The sequence below is a fragment of the Pinus tabuliformis genome, chromosome 8 (assembly GCF_031772625.1).
Source record: "Pinus tabuliformis cultivar Carrire ecotype Pingquan chromosome 8, CPIR1, whole genome shotgun sequence".
NCBI lineage: Eukaryota > Viridiplantae > Streptophyta > Pinopsida > Pinales > Pinaceae > Pinus > Pinus tabuliformis.
Window position 1 is genome coordinate 911,971,362 of NC_142294.1, and position 16,949 is coordinate 911,988,310.

The 16,949-nt window shown below is 41.1% G+C and overlaps 1 protein-coding gene across 2 annotated transcripts in view; it reads left to right on the plus strand.

The window, feature by feature from the left end:
• GRL (transcription activator) overlaps window positions 1-16,949 on the plus strand; it is a 380,056-nt gene that overhangs the window by 250,437 nt on the left and 112,670 nt on the right. For both annotated transcript variants that reach the window (XM_089373054.1, XM_089373053.1), the window contains 3 exons: window positions 6,167-6,277; window positions 6,441-6,519; window positions 11,867-12,060. In XM_089373054.1, coding sequence (XP_089229180.1) covers window positions 6,167-6,277; window positions 6,441-6,519; window positions 11,867-12,060 — 384 coding nt within the window. The remainder of the gene's footprint in view (window positions 1-6,166; window positions 6,278-6,440; window positions 6,520-11,866; window positions 12,061-16,949) is intronic.

A 16,949-nucleotide genomic window follows, 5' to 3' on the forward strand; every position in this document is an offset into this window, starting at 1 on the left:
CCTCCAGATGATGATGGAGGAAGGGGAAATATTGATGTGCAATTCTGGCTTCTAGGGGGGATGTATTGGAGAGGGTGATGGTTGATTTGGAATGATTTGCTTCCATGCCGGTAGCCAGGGCAAAAAGATTTAGGATGTCATGGAAGGTAGATGAGTCCCGATGGCTGCCATTAAGGAATATAAGGACATCGTCAACAAAAAGAAGATGGGTGAGATAGCATTGATCACTCATTTTCAGCCCTTGTAGTTGCCCATCCCTCTTGGCTGATGCAATGAGTCTGCTGAGGCCTTCCATAACAATCAAAAAAAGAAGCGGGGAAAGTGGACAGCCTTGCCGAAGGCCTCGCTCAGCATGGAAAAAGTGAGATGCAGAGCCATTAATGAGGACATTGAAAGATGCCGAGGTTATGTAGCACATGACCCAGTCGATGAAGGGAGGGGGGAAGCCCAGATGGGTGAGGATCATTTTGATATATAGCCAGCTGACCCTATCAAAAGCTTTAGCTAAGTCAATTTTGAGGATTGCCCCTTTTAGCTTTTTAATTTTGATAGAATGGAGGGCTTCTTGGGCAGTACCAATAGCTTCATGGATTTGTCTGTTCTAAAGGAAAGCAAATTGCTCAGGGGAGATGTGACGAGATAGGATGGGTCTGAGCCTGTTTGCAAGAATCTTGGCAATGATTTTGTATAGGCAGTTACAAAGGGAGATGGGACGAAAATCATTGAAGGATGCGGGGGAGTCGGATTTGGGGATCAAGGCAATGAAAGTGGAGTTAATGGCCTCATACATACGCCCGGAAGTCCTGCATTCTTCCACCACCCTATGCAGATCATGTCCAATGAGCTTAAAAAAAGCAAGGTAGAATTCAATTGTCCAACCATCTGGCCCTGGACTTCTATCTTTTTTGAACCATTTCAATGTTCCTTCTAGTTCTGCCTGAGTGACGGGGGATGTGAGCTCCTCAGCCGTATCCATATCCACAAATCTGGGGAAGTGTCCCACAATTCTGACAATTTCAGCAAGAGTAGCACTAGGGGGTGCCTTGAAGAGGTGTCTGAAATGCGAATTCCCCAGGCGAGATAGCTGGCTAAAGGTAGATGCCATGCTTCCATCTTCCATGGGCATATTCTAGATAGTATTGGTGACTTTCCTTCCCTTGGCATAGTTTTGGACGAACTTGGTGTTCTCATCTCCCGCTTGTAACCAAACCACACGACTTCGAAGTCGCCAGGTTTCTTCCCGTTCCTTCAAAATTTTTGATCTCTGATTTTCTAGATCTATTAGATGTGACTTTGCATCAGCAGATATGAATCCTTTGTTTGGTCGTCCAGAAGAGTGGATAGTAATTCCTCAACCTCAACAAGGGTATTGTCATCCCTCTTGGCTTTTTCCTTGGCCCAGTTAATGGAGAGTCTCTTGAGTGCAGAGAGGTTGGAGCAGAATCCTTCTGCCAGAGATCTACCACTAGTTGGCGGGTTTGTAAGCCAAAAATTAGTTACCAGCTGGATGTAGGATGGGTCCTTAAGCCAGGTGGAGTTGAATTTATATGGTGCCCTTGGTTTTTTAGGGGGACCATCTCCATATAAATGGGGGAGTGGTCTGAAATACCACCAAATTGGACCCATTGTCTGTATAGGGAGAGTTTTTGTATCAGTGTGTCCTTGATCAGGAACCTCTCTAGTCTCCTAGCCAATGCAACCTCACCCACTCTCCTATTCGACCAGGTGGGGAGAGGTTTCATCATAGTAATGTTCGCCAGGCGATGTTGTTCAAGTAGCAGGTCCATAGATTCAGTAAGCAAATCCACCTGTGCATTTGTCCCCCAGGATTCTCCGTAGCCTATGGAGAAGTTTAGGTCGCCACCAATGATGAGGTTATCCGGGGAAGTGATAGATAGGTTAAGGAATCGGTTCCAGAAGGCCTCTCTACCATGACAAGGCCCATATACATTGATCATGTGAAGATCCATCCCCAGTTCAGATGAAAAAATGTCCATACCTATGAAGCCAACACCTCCCCAGGAGGACTTCAGGTTTATGGTGCGAGGGTTATATCCTAGGGCCAATCCACCTGATCGCCCTATTACATCAAGGGATTGAAAGATCCAACCAGGCTTCAGAGAGCCAAGAGTGCGGGAGGTAAGGTCAGCCGCTCCCAAAGTTTCTTGTAAGAAAATGATATCGACAGACTCGGATTCGAAAAGTCTTCTAAGGGCTAGCTAGCCATGCCCCCAACGTAAACAAACTTATGTTCCGAAGAATACTAAAATAAGCTCAATCCTGTCTTACGATAAATATTCACCACACATATCCAAGGGTCAGAAGATTTCCTAGAAGATTAATCTTGGATGGTCTGATCCGTTTTCAGTACGAAAATTATGTCTATTGCTCAGAACATCATATCGTCTTGCATCAACAAAGATGAAAGTTCAGAAGTGAGAAAATATTTCTAATGACAGAAAAGATATTATCCGTCATCAATAAGCTTTGAGGACAAAGCTTTTTGAAGGGGAAGGCAATGTAACAAACTAAATTTATATAAAAATAAACACAAAAAATGTAAAAGACAATGAATAAGATTAATGATTAATTAGTTAGGAATTAATGAAAAGGTATATCCCTAAGGACATAACCGTTAGTGAAAGGGTACTTACCTGGCTATATATACAGGACCTTCATTCTCATTTGTATCATCCTACATCAATTCTCTTATTCAATATACAATTACAATTACTGTCCTACTATGGATGTCTTTGTCTACGAAGTATTTTAATATTTCCATTGTGTATACGACTAGTGGTCGTTACAGGTGTCTATGTCTATGTCAATGATCCTAGAGGTAGAGAACCACATTATAAATGTCATCAAGCTGTTTACCTGCAATTTGATCAATGTCTCTATGTGATCTACAATCTGTTCTTGCAGGCATGTTCACCCCAAGTTGTATCTGCAATCTTGCAGTATGAGGAAAAATTAGATCAACTTCATCACTCACGGCATATGCTCTCAATGCACTTTCTCAAATATGAGAATCCAATACTCTGCCATCTTGATGAGGTTCATGAACAAGCAATACCAGACTTTGTGGATAGCTTGAGATTTCATCCTCAACAGCTGGGGTCACTTCATTAGCTGTTGTAATTATGCCTCTTGATTTTGAGTAGCATCGGATGTTCTCTAGCCTTGAAATTTGGTGGAGAGGCCAAGGCACATGAGATCTCCAAGACCCAGCAATTGTTTGGAAAAATTCCACCCGGATGAGGAGTTATTAAAATAATTAATATTTTTAATGGGTTCCTAAGTCTAAACTTAGGAAAATTAAAATATTAATGGGTATTAATAAAGATAAGGGTGAGAAGCTTCTAAAAGACTTGAGGATCATTTGGAGACACACCGGCAAATACTGAGTATCCCAACGAAAATCTATTCTCAAAGAGAAGGAGATCAATTTCAGAGGGAGAGTTGTAGGGTGGAGGAAGAGGAGGGCATCAACAGTGGTCAGTGACTGAGGAGGAGGTGACGCAGGGACATTGAGAGACAGTGCAGAGGGAGACGCAACCCTCATGTGGGCTGACGCAGAGGGACGCAGAGCCACTCAGAGCCACGCCGAGCCATGCAGAGTGACGCAGAAGTGGGAGAGGGGTCTCCAAGGTGTCAGAAAGTTTCCAGGGGAAGTCTCAGGTGTTTTCTGTCAGTTTCTCTGTAAAATCATTCTTTGTAAATATGATTGTTGCTGAAGATTAATAAAACCTTCATTTGGTGCACCGGTTTTCCCACATTAGGTTTTTCAGGGGACAATTGTCCACAAACAACTATGTTGATGTGATTGGTTCTTGTGTATGTATTTTCTCTGTGTAATTATGTGATAACTGCAGTAGAATTTATTTTAATATTTGCTGAAGGGATTTCGTAAATAATTTATTGTGAGGAATAAGTAGGTGAAATAAATCAGTTGCTGCAGTAGAATTTCGGGTTAGAAATTTTCACAACGCCTTCTGATGATGTATCTTGAGACCCTGATATATATGATTTTAGATACTGTGGTGCTCTGAAGTGCAGTCCCAGTAATAGATTGCAATCCATGAAACATTGTGATTCTAAAATCTGCAGTCAACATCTATTTGCCCAAGAGATTGGTCATCGATGTCTCTTCATGCTGATTTTATTAGATTCCAGCCATCATTATTGTATCCATGAGTTGATTCCCGTGGAAATACTGATCATAACCCTGTCCTATGCCTCTGTTGTCCTTTCCACAGCTTCAATATGGCTTTAAATGACTTGTATATGCTCTTTCAGCTGAGTGCCTCTCCTTCACTTATTTACAAGAATTATTTTGACAAAAGAATAATGAAATCCTCAAAGAATGAGGTCAAGTGGGCATCTTAGCTCAATTGTTTTGTAAAAAGTAGAAATCTGCTTTGCTTTACTCATTCGTTAAGTGGAAACATCAACACAAATCTGCTTTTCGTATTTCCTCCATGAAATGGAAAATTCTCGCTTTTATCTAGCTTTACTCATGAAGATATTTAGTAAAAGTTCCCGCTCTCTCCTGAAAACAATTTTGATGTCCTTTTCATGAGATTAAAATAATTGAATGAGGATTTAATAATTTTATCACTTTACAACTTATGAGTTCAAAGTTATAATCCATGAAAATTTACTTGAGACATGATTCAGATCTACTCCAACTGTCAACTTGAGACACAAACCAATGACAAAAATGGTACTCATTAACTCCTCCCTTTTCCATGCAGAGGAAATTCAGAGCATGCCTCAGTTGCTCATTAGGAATGACGACTAGTACCTGTACCTGCCAAAAACATAAAGCTACAAAATATAGACATGACTAAGAAATGCAGTCTGCCTAAAAAAGAAAAGCACAAAGTACAATTTTTGGCCAAATGACATAATGGGCCATAATTACAAAAAGGCAAAAAGCAAAAAGAGCAGAAGAAAATGTGCCATTCCAGATCTGAGTGAGAACAGTCCCATGGGATTCAATTTTTCACTAGGACCAAGAAGTACTCATCAAATCTGATCTGTGGGCCCCCTGATGATCTGAATATCGGGGAGCAAATCCCAGAAACTAACAAAACTGACTATAAAATGCCCTCTGATCAATGGCTATGCCATGAAACATCTAGAATTAGACTAGTGTGACCAGTGACTGAGTTTCACTGGACCTTAATCCTTCAGTAGCAAGAATTGCTACTGTGGTTAACACCTCGTCACCATCTTGATTTCAACTATATATTTTTTGTTCTTTATATATATCTGTGTTACATTTTATAATATTAAAATTCTGCTTTACTGTTTCCCCACTTTCTTTCTTTTACATACTGGCACTCACTCAGCATTTGCAACGGTGCTGTTTATCCTTTTTCTGTGCTCGTCATTATGGGTGAAACGTTCACCTGAAATGTTAGGCTCAAAAGCATCTCACATAGTTACAAATAATAAATCTGTGATACTATGGCCGACTGCTAAAGGTTACATTCTTGTCATTTTAACCTCCTGTGTTGAATATACTTGTTTTAGCTTAATATGGTGCAAGTCTAGACTATGTTGTAGCCTATGTAGTGCCTAGTGTTGATCCCTTTTCCAAATGGTCGCAACTTGCAAATGGTAAAAAATTGAAGTGAAGAAAAACAAACCCTTCAAAGCATTCAGCAAATGGAAACTCTTCACACACGAAATAAGCAGCAGAAGAAAGAACTCAAAATTGTGAAACAAATCTACCATTTGTCCATATATGATCGCTGCCCCTTTCTGCCTCACAGGGACTCTGATTTTCATTATACTGTGTGAGCACTCGATCAACTTGCCAAATCTGGTCAGTACTCTTGAGTGTTGATGTTTACTGGTGATTATGAGAATGTTCTGTTACTTGGTTTAGAAACTGACGAGTTGAGTGTGGACTTACTGAAGTGTATCATGTTTCGGCAGGCCATGTTACTCTGTTTGAAAAGACCATTGCAGAGAGAGGAAACATAACACATATGTCATCATGCACACTATAGTGCTGATATCTACTTGATTTTTTTAATCCTTTTCTGTGATGTAAAATGTTCCTATTTAGTATTCTTCTATGCTTAGTTATTTTTTTCTCAATTCAGTCTCACTCAGTCTTGGAAATCTATTTAATTTGTTTTCGTTTCCTCAGATGGTGTTTTCAGCTTTAGCATTGGCTCGTTCTGAAGTTATGTGGTACTTTCGACATATTGGTGTTGTATCAGTAAAATCCAAAGCAACACGTATTGTGCCTGTTGAGATTGTAAGTGACTATTTTATACTGATTCTATATGTTGAGTTGAACTTCCTCTGTTTTTTGATTTGGAATTGGATTACAAATTATGGGATGAGGAATAAATTGAATAAACAAGTAGAACTTTTGATTCTTTGTTGTTTGAAAGATTTAAACTTGTTTTTTGTAACAGGATTCAAGTGATCCTACTATTGGATTTTTATTGGATGGAATGGACAAGCTTTGTTGCTTGGTTCGAAAATATGTATCAGGTAAAATATGCACCTTGTAAAGATTCCTGGAATGAGTGTACACTGTAAACCTTGAAATGACTGATGGTGTCCTGTTGGATGGAGTGTAAGAGGTCATTATTCTCTATTAGATGGGAAGAGAAGATAATCCAGCTAACTTTTAAGCGGGGAGAAGACCAATCATTCATCATAATTGTGATCTCAGTTTCTTCCTTGTGGATAAGGATAGAATATTCTGAAAACAAACTGTTATGATAGCGTAATCTGCATGTGCACCTGCTGGCTCTGTTTATTCACATTGTTGGTACCATATGCATAAAGTATCTTTCAGGATAAAGCTGATAAATCAAAACTTCCTGCAAGAGATTTTAGCAATGTTACTAGACTCGGAATCGGCAATAAATCGGCGAGGCAAAAGAGTGAAGAGTTTTAATCGGATCGGGAAAAAATCGGCAAAAAATCAGTGAATCCAATAAATAAAAATATACACATATATTGAATTAAAAAAACATTTTTCATTAATATTCGGTAAAGCCATGTCCAAACAATGCATAATATCAATAGATGTTCAAAATATCATGAATGAATAAGTATCTTGTATATGTTATGAGTCCAAACATGATCCAAAGTACTGAGTCTTGAGTCTTGACTCCTAACCAGTGACTACATAGAACCAGAAGCATATGCTTCTAAAAGTTTACAAAAAACTGCATACTAATCAGAAAAAAAATCAGTAACTAAGAGTCTAAGACTCTTAAGAGTGAGAACTAGAAGCGATTCCTCCCACTCCTTCAATTGCTTGGTTCTCAAATTTCTCCAAGTCATGTAGGCTTAAAAGAGGAGCCTCCTCTAATTGGACCCATTCTGCCGCATTTGTAGTTTGCAAATCTATCTCTTCAAGGTCGATTGGTGAATGATCCAAACCTGTCATTATCATGAGACATTGAAATGTGAATTAAAGTTTGACTTTGAAGTTTGAACTTTAAAGTACGAATTAGATTATGAAACCTTCAAATTCAAGCTCTCACCTAGTATTTGCTTGTTGCGAAGTCATAGATTGTAATGGACAAATATAAGGTCATTTAAGCATTTTTGTGTTAATCGGTTGCGCTTCTTAAAGGAATTTTCTCAAACATGCTCCAGTTGCACTCACAACCTGAAGCACTGCATGCTTGGTTTAAGATTCGAATGGCAAATCTCTTCAAATCTGATGTATCACTAACAACGTTTTTCCACCAAAGACCTAGCAAGTGGCAAGGGTTTGTGTGTAAAAGTGCTAAATACTAAATAGTAAAAACTTAAAAAGACAAGAAAATTTAATAAAACATTTAACATACAAAATAAAGTTTAAATAAATTTAATGAATTGATGAAGCCTTCAAGCTGGGTACCTGGCAACATCTTAGACCTTTCTCGTATAGCACTGGTATAGGCAAACAATTTAGATGGCGCCCTATAATCTTGTAGTTGGGAAAAGACGTGACTTTGAAATTCTGGATCAGGGAAGCACCTTTCCATGCATGTCATAAGTCCTCTGCCAACCTCCCCATCCTCATTAAATTTGCTCTTATCATAAAAATATTGTGGGTTTAAGAAGTACCCAGCAGCATGTAAGGGGGAATGCAATTGCCTATCCCAACGTGCATCAATAATGTCCCAAAGAGGCATATACCTTGCCTCCTCATCCCCATATCTTCTTTTGATGGCCTCCTTTGCGAGATTCAACGCCTCATAAATGTAACCCATAGTGGGTTTGTCACCATCAACTATCCTGAAAGTTCAAGCATTCAAATTTAAAGAAATATGAAACATTGTAAATAAAAAGAAGCTTGAAATGAAATTTTAAAAATGAAAAAGTTAAAAGACTTGAAGTACCCGAGAACTCTAAAGAGGGACTCCATCACATCAATGATCTCTTCGGCATCTTTCTAGGAACCATCATTAAACACAAGTGCAACAATTTCAATGCCTTCAAGGGTCTTGGAATGTTTACATGCCATCCACTCAGGTCCCAAGAACATCCTCTTCAGATTTATCTTTTGCTCAACCACAGATTGCAAAGATATGAAATTTGTTGCAAATCTAGTCACTGCAAGTCGAACAATTTCTTTACCTTCAGTGTATTCTCTCATGGTGTTTAGGACAATAGTGTGGTTGTATAGGTATTTGGTTGTGGATTTTGCCTTCTCCACAACCTCATGTATCCAATGAAGCTTACCAATGTCCTCAAGCATTAGATCTATGCAATGGGCAATACAAGAGGTCCAAAAAATAGTGGGGTGTCTAATCTCAAAAAGTCTACCAGCAGCCATATAATTAGCTGCATTATCGGTGACAATTTGTACAACATGTTCTTCTCCCACTTCTTGAACGACTTTCTCCATCATTTCACAAATAAGTTGGGCAGTCTTAACCTTGTCTGAAGCATCCACTGATTTGAGAAACATTGTGCCTGCTGGACAAGATATAAGGAAATTTATTAAAGTTCTATTCCTCTGATCTGTCCATCCATCACTCATGATGGTGCACCCTGTTTCTACCCATGATGAATGAAACTTAGATAGCACAAACATGACATCTTCAACACTCTCTAACAACAAATTTGTCCTAAGGCTCTCTGATGAAGGGGCTTTGAACCCTGGACCTGCAATAGCAACTGCATCAATCATAGCTTGCCAATAAGGACTTCTGGCATAGTGGAAAGGTATGTCAGAATAGTACCAAAAGTTAGCAATGGCCTTCTTTGCCTGACTATGGATTTTTTTCCAACCAGTGGCATCCAAGGTAGGTTGGGAACCGGGTTTTGTGCGGGGAGCAAAAAAGGTGTTTATGTTTCCACCTCCAGTGTTGAAGGAAGGAGGATTCATTTGGCCTTGAGTTTGACTTGGACTTGGAGGCATGTGTGGGAAACTTGGGAACAACATTGAGGATTCAATAGAGGGAGGTGACAAGGGGGTAGTGGAAGAAAAACCATCAACTCCAAGAGTTCCTATTTCAATGTTTTGCTTTGCTTTCTTGGCATTATGCTGACGCAACATATCAATGGTCAAGGTTGCTTGGTGTTTGACATTTTCGTCAACCTTGTTGCAAAGATCTATATCATGTCTAGGTATTTGTGCAAGGTGGAACTTGAATCTATAAATGCCTCCACTACATTTCGCTTTGCAAAATTTACAAAGGAGCTTGGCTTCTCCGGGAATCTTGTCATAATAAGCCCAAGCAAAAAGTCCTTCTCCCTCGGCATTGTTGTTGTTTTGGACTTGTGTTTAAATTGTGTATTCTGTTAAGATTTGGAGTCGTGCCCACTACCTTTTGTTTAATTTGGCTCCTGTAAACAGTAAAAGACAATAAAAGATTAAAATTAAAAATTCCATATATGTGCTTATTGAATCATCCATTGAGACTCAAATGATGTATATGCAAGCGTGATAATTTATGTGCTGTCCTATATTTTAATAAAACAAATTTTCATGTATGATTCTAGTCAAAAGTATGCAATGCTTTCCATTATGTTTGATAATAGTTAAAAACTTTTGACTACAGTTGCTCAACAAGTTTGGAGAGTATGAAGATGGACCTTCAGATGTGCATATTTAAATTTTAAACCACTGTCTCTCTAGAGTCTAGAGTCGACCATGTCTGTCTGTTGAATAGACTTCAAGAAAATCCCAAGAGCAGGACCAGTCACTATGCATATCATGCTGGAGTATAGGGACTCAGATCAATGGGAAAAACAGGTGAAGGAAAAAGCCCAGTTATGCATGGAAATCCATCCCAAAGCCAACTCTTGACTTCAAAGTTCAAACCCCATCACAAACACAAAGGAGCCTTGATCAAACCCAAAAGTGGCACTCTCACGTGATAGAAACAGTAACAATAGGTGTGCCCTCCTTATGGGCTGACTTGTCTCTCATCCAATTTTGAAGATAGTGCTGAAAAGTGGTAACAAGTCAGAATGCAACTCCCTTGTTTCTATGCAAGGTCTTCATTGAAAGCATTAGTGTACCTTTTATAGGCCGTATCTTATCTGCCATGGCTGAACTTTTTTAGAATACATCTAGAAGCTTCTCATAGCAAGTATAGAGAAGGTTCTGCACATCAACTATACCAGATACACGTCGAGCAATTATCTTTATCTCTCACTCTATAAGAGCATCAAAAGATGATTTTCAGAGTCGAGTTGAGAGGGCTCTAAGGTGCGTGCTCGGGACATCAGGGATCTGTTCAACTATCTGTAGATAAATATTATACTTCTCTTCTACCAATAGTTATTTTTATGTAAAACCGTAAAAGAAACTTCATAATTTAACTGTAATGCTTCCACGGGCTTCTTGTTCACTCGTCGCTTGTCTCAGCGTCGCTCGTCTCAGCGTCTCTGCAAAGCCCGTGGCGCCCTAGCAAAGTCTGGAATGCGACGTCTATGGAATGCGGCGTCGGTGCAAACTGCAAAGTTTGGAAAACTAACGCAGCGTGTTTGCAAGCCCGAAATGCCTCAACGTCTCTGCAAAACCTGTGGCGTCCTAGCAAAGTCTGGAATGCGTCGACTATGGAATGCGGAGTCGGTGCAAACTGCAAAGTTTGGGAAACTAACGCAATGTCTCTGCAAACCCGAAACGCTTTAACGTTTAGAAACTGGCGGCAACGAGATGTAGTGACCCTAAACGAAATCGGAAATCGGGAATAAAACGCCAAAAACACGGGAAAGTCGGGGAAATCGCAGACTCGCGAGTCAAACTCGGTCAATGCGAGTTTGACTTGCAGAGTTTTGAATTGAATCGTTTGTATGTCGAGCCGATTTATACTCGCGAGCACTCACGAACAATCGCTGATTCATGTTACACTAATTGAAATATCTTCTTGGATATGATTTCCTTACAACATTTTTTTCACCAAAATTTATCGTGGGGCTGATGATTGTAGTCCCTTAATTCTTTTGTAGGGTTTAAAATTTCTATGATAGAATATCTTCAGCATCATTTGCTTTGCTCAGTGTCCAATTTTACTGTTTCTTTCTTCTCAAACCTAGATTTTAGATTGCTTCAGAGATGCAATGGGCACTCCGTTTGCTGTCGTCAGATGCTGTTCTTAGTTTTGATCATTTGGTCACTTGAGGGCAATTATACAATTTCATTTCTAATGCATCATGGGCATAAAACATAACTACAGTCAGAAATTTTTGTTCCATTTTTTAGAGTGTCAGTGGATTTTGTTCAAGCATCCTTTGAAGTTCTTTCAAACACGGTAGAACATTGTTTTATGAATTTTTAAATGAAGCAAATACTGAATTTTCTAGGCATGTGAAATTTCAGAAATGATAAAGAAAATGATATAACAATTCAGCTGAACTTCTCACTATCTTGACAATGCAGCTATCAGGGGATATGCCTTGGCATATCTGGCATCGGCTGCAGAGAGAATCCGCTTCTTGCTTGGGAGCCCAGGGATGGTAGCTCTGGACATTGATGCAGAATTGCGTAATCTTTTCCAGCAAGTTATAGGCTGCCTTGAGAAATCGCCTAAGCTTCAGGGTGAACATGTTTCTACAGCAACATCTGATCTATCTGTATGTAGGCTTTTATTCTGTAAATCATTTTGATAACTTAATTGTTATACATGTAGGTTGCGATCCATTCCAGTGGGGGATTGAATATTTTGATTTAATAACCAACGAACCTAATACTAGAATGGTTTGCAAAAGTAGTAGTGAGGATTATAACTTCTGTTTATGGTGCAAGTCTATTCTTAAGAAAAAAATTTCCATACCTGAAAGGGTGAACCTTGGGATTATAGCCTACCAAGAACCTTCTAAAACAGGGAACAACTAGGAGCCCATTATGAAATTTTATATATTGTAATAGAAGGATTGTTCATTTCTCTAAAAACTGTTCTAAGAATTTACAAGCACACAACTGATAGAATGGATGGAACAACTGCTTGTCAAATGTAAGATTTCTTCTCGGAAATGGCACCAATTACTACTGAGTTTTTCTGAGTTAATGAAAATTTTCCAGGGAAGTGTTTAGTCAAAGAGTTTGATGGCAGAGTGCTGTAGGTGAATTTCCTCGTTTGTTTGACAACAGTTAATGCACAGAGCTGAATAGAGGCTTATACAAATGATCCAATCCAAGAGAAATACCCATCATAATATTTGTCACTTGAAATATAAAAGTGCATCACTAAAAGTGGTCTGTCCCAGTATAGAAAAACCCATAGTGTATTTAAAAATATAGCAATTACATTGTCACTTGGGTAAGAATACGATACACAGGAAAAATGAGAAGAACCTGGTATAAGTGGCTGCCAACAGAAATATATATAATACAGTCCTCTTGAGATAATATTCCAACACTTTTAATCCAGAGATATGCTGCTCAGGTGTAAAGCTAACAGTTCATATTTTCAAGGTGAAGCCACACGTCCAGTTCAGCAAGCATGCAGCAACTCAGGGTCTCTTCTAGCGCTTGAACACTTCAGCGATTGAGCAACTATCTCAAAGATACTTCGTTCAACCACTCCACAAACATGCACAAGCAAGCTTTGCCCTCAATCATGAGTTACAGCCATTGAAACTTCGATTTCATCTGGAATAGACTTGTCCCATACATGGAAAAATGCTCAGAACTGGAATATGGACCCCCTGGCACTCAAACATGAGGGAAATGATTTCCTTGTAGCAGCAATATGCTGTTCTGGTGTACCCACTACACAGTCCAGCTGTAGGATGAAACTCGACCTCCCACTGAAGTGAAACTCATCCCCTTTTCTGAATATTGTTTGGTCTGCCCACAACAGGATATTTGACCTCTTTCCAGCAAACTTGTGGACCCTTCAAAGACTGGGTTTTTGGCTTTGTCCTTTGACAAACTTGTCCCTGAGGCTCAGATCTGAACTTGGTCTTCCAGCCTTTCTTTGGAAATCTTCAGTCTGTCACAATGAGATGGAAAACACTATATAAGAAAATAAAATCCACTGATAACACTTCTCTACCTCAATGTCTCCTGCAAATCATTTTCTCCCTTGAATCCCGATGGTGAAATCTGTGTGATTTGTTGAAGTTTCTAAATCTACTTAGTTAGAAACCCTCCATGCACTTTATCTGAATTATTCCTACCTACTTGTTATTTTACTTAACAAGTTATTTGCAATGTAAATACTGAAAATAAACACTAGTGCATGCTTAACATATTACAGATCAACAACTAAAGGAAATAGAAACATTCACACCATATGACACCATTATTTTTGGACTAATGTCCCCGGGAAACCCCAATGTGGGAAATCCGGTGCAACTATCTGAGGGTTTTCTTATTAAGCAATATCAGAGTACAATCTAGGTGCTGAAATTGGCCTACCCAACAGAGAATTTCTTTGGTAGTAATACCTCTTAGTTTCTGACAAATCTCCTCGCTAAAACCTCGGATAATCCTTCCGGTAGCTTCTCAGCACCAATCTGCCTTAGAAACCCTAGTGTCATCCTCTCTTTGGACTGCGTCAACCCCTATCTGCCTAGTGCTGGCCGTGCGTCACCCCTAGTGGGTTTGCATCAACTTCAGAACGCCCTGCGTCAGCCCTCTGGCCCTCTGCATCAGCAACGCTGGCCTCCTTGAGGGTTTGCGCAGCTCTCAGCTACCTCTACGTGGCCCTGCGTGCGCCCTGGTTGGCTTTGCGTCAATCTCCCCGGCCACTGCGCTGCTCTCCCGACACTATCTCTGCCTCTCTATCTCTCTATACTCAATGCCTCTCAGCTGCAACTCCTGATCACTAATTCTATCTCTCTTAGCAAACCTCGAATAATCCTCGGATAATCCTTCCGGTAGCTTCTCAGCACCAATCTGCCTTAGAAACCCTAGTGTCATCCTCTCTTTGGACTACGTCAGCCCCTCTGCCTAGTGCTGGCCGTGCGTCACCCCTGATGGGTCTGCGTCAGCTTCAGAACGCCTTGCATCAGCCCTCTAGCCCTCTGCATCAGTAACGCTGGCCTCCTTGAGGGTCTGCGCAACTCTCGGCTACCTCTGCGTGGCCCTGCGTGTGCCCTGGCTGGCTTTGCGTCAATCTCCCCAACCACTGTGCTGCTCTCCCGACACTATCTCTGCCTCTTTGTCTCTCTATACTCAATGCCTCTCAGCCACAACTCCTGATCACTAATTTTATCTCTCTTAGCAAACCCCGCTCTAGAGAATAGAATCACTGATCACTCTGGTGTATTCTCCAAGTGACCCTCAAGCCCCGTCTTATACTTTACCTGTTGACATATCAACGGCCGAGATTAAGTCCCTAATCAACGGCTAAGATTAGATTTGGTTTGATCCATGTCTTTTGGACCATTCTAACATAGTTTCATATTAATACACATTAATATTTTATTTTCCCTAATTTTAGACTTAGGGACTCCATTAAAAATATTAATTATTTTAATATCTCCTGAACTGTTTAGAATTTGTCCAAACGCTTTCTGGGTATTGGAGATCTCATGTGCCCCAACCTCTCCACCAAATTTCGTGGCTAGAGCACATCCGATGCAACCCCAAATCAACGCTCCCTCTTAGTGAGGGCTGTGCTCTAGCAATACTCCTCACTGAGTATTACTTTGATCATCCGACATCGGTACCTGTGCTGATGCTAGGCCTTCCTACCCAACATCATCTACATTGCTGCATCCTGTACTGTTGCCCATGGTTCTGCCACTGCCACGGCTGCATCTGTACGACAACTCCCTCTTCATCCATGCTACTGCTGGTCCTTTTCTCCCAGCACTGCACCTCCTCTCATCATGTTGCATCGTGCTGCCCACTGTTGCACTGCAACTCAGTTACTGAGAAGTAAGTAACTGATCTCCCAATCTGACCTCCCTATTGGGCTAGAGACACCCACTAATGCTAAAGCTCCCTCTGTTGTTGACAAGTGCTCATTCTCTGACCTATGCGTTGCTGCAACAACTCCCTGCATCTCGCACTGTTGCACACCTCTCTATGCCATCCTGCACTGGTGCAAAACTCCTGCTAGCCTCGCGTTGTTGCAGCTTGCTAACCTTGCACTGCCTTGGGACTCCTGCACTGTAGCTCTCTCTGCTGCTCCATCCGCATCCATCTCTACCCGACTCAGCCAGTTTTGCTGCTACTCTTTGAGGCTCCATAGCAAGGTCTAATCCAAGAGGCTGGATACCTCGAGGATCCTAACCCTCATTGCCTATAGTCCGCCTGACTACAGCTTGATGTCTCCCCACTTCCGCTCAAGTGGTGCGTGTGCACTCATGGCATAGTCATCGTCTGTCAAAACTTCCTTCTTTGCCCTTGTTGGCGCTGCCTTAGTCTCAGAAGACTCTCCCTTGCTCTTCTTCCTTGGACACTGGGTCGCATAATGACCCAGTTCCCCACAGTGGAAGCACTTGATCTTGGAGAGATCCTTCTTCTTCTGCTTTTCCTGCGTTCCCTCAGATGCTAGGGCAACATCTTCCTCCTCTTGCTTGACTTTGATCCCCTTGCTGCTGCTACCTGTCTTCGACTGTCGTCTGATCTCTTCCTAGCGAAGAGCTGCCCACATCTCGTCCCAAGGTGGGAGAGTCCCTCTGCCCAGTATACTCTGGACAAATACCTCCCAGTCTTTTGAGACATCATTCAGGGCTGCCCTCACCATTAACTCTTGATCCGATGTGGCTTCTATAGTAGTCAACTGATCTCGGATCTCATTTAGTCCTTCGAGGAAGGTGTCAATCGGTTCTCGCTTCTTCATCTGATACGACCTCAACTGATTCTCAAGTAGCATTCTTCTCTACACAGAAGTATGCTGGTACAATTTCTTGAGACCCTCCCACATCTCAAATGTCGTTTCCTTCTCGACAATGTGTGGTACTAGTACTACATGATCCTTGACCCCGTCAAGGATGATGCTCTTAGCCCTCGCCATTGCCTCCTCATACTTGTCGTTATCATTGGGGTCGACTGGGATAGCTATTACCTTCAAGGCGAAGTTCTTGACGCGATTTCTGTCAAGTATGTATAAGATTCTGGTCTTCCAAACTGCGAAGTTCGACACTCCGTCCAGTCTATCGTGGTCTCCTACTCTGTGTAGTGCCATGATGCTCCTCTACTTCCCTCCTAGAAGTTATCTGTTCGACTCCTCTGAGTCTCTACTTCCCGTCTGGAAGTTCTCTTCTGGACTCCCTCTGGGACCTGATTTCCCCCCTGGAAATCCTTCTGAGAGATGCCCCCTACTCTAATCATCTTGTGCAACCGCACCACTGATTCGGGTTCCTCGGCTAGAAACCCTCGGTAGCAACTCCTCTTGGCGTTGCTCTGTCAAGTACTGTTCTAACTACAGTACCTCACCAGCTCCATTCTGCAATATTCCCATAGCTTTCTAAACTCCAACGACCTAAAGGTGAGAGCTCCTAGGCTCTGCGCAATCCCGACATTAGCAACCCGGCCTCCTCAGGCAACTGCGTCAGCCCTCCCA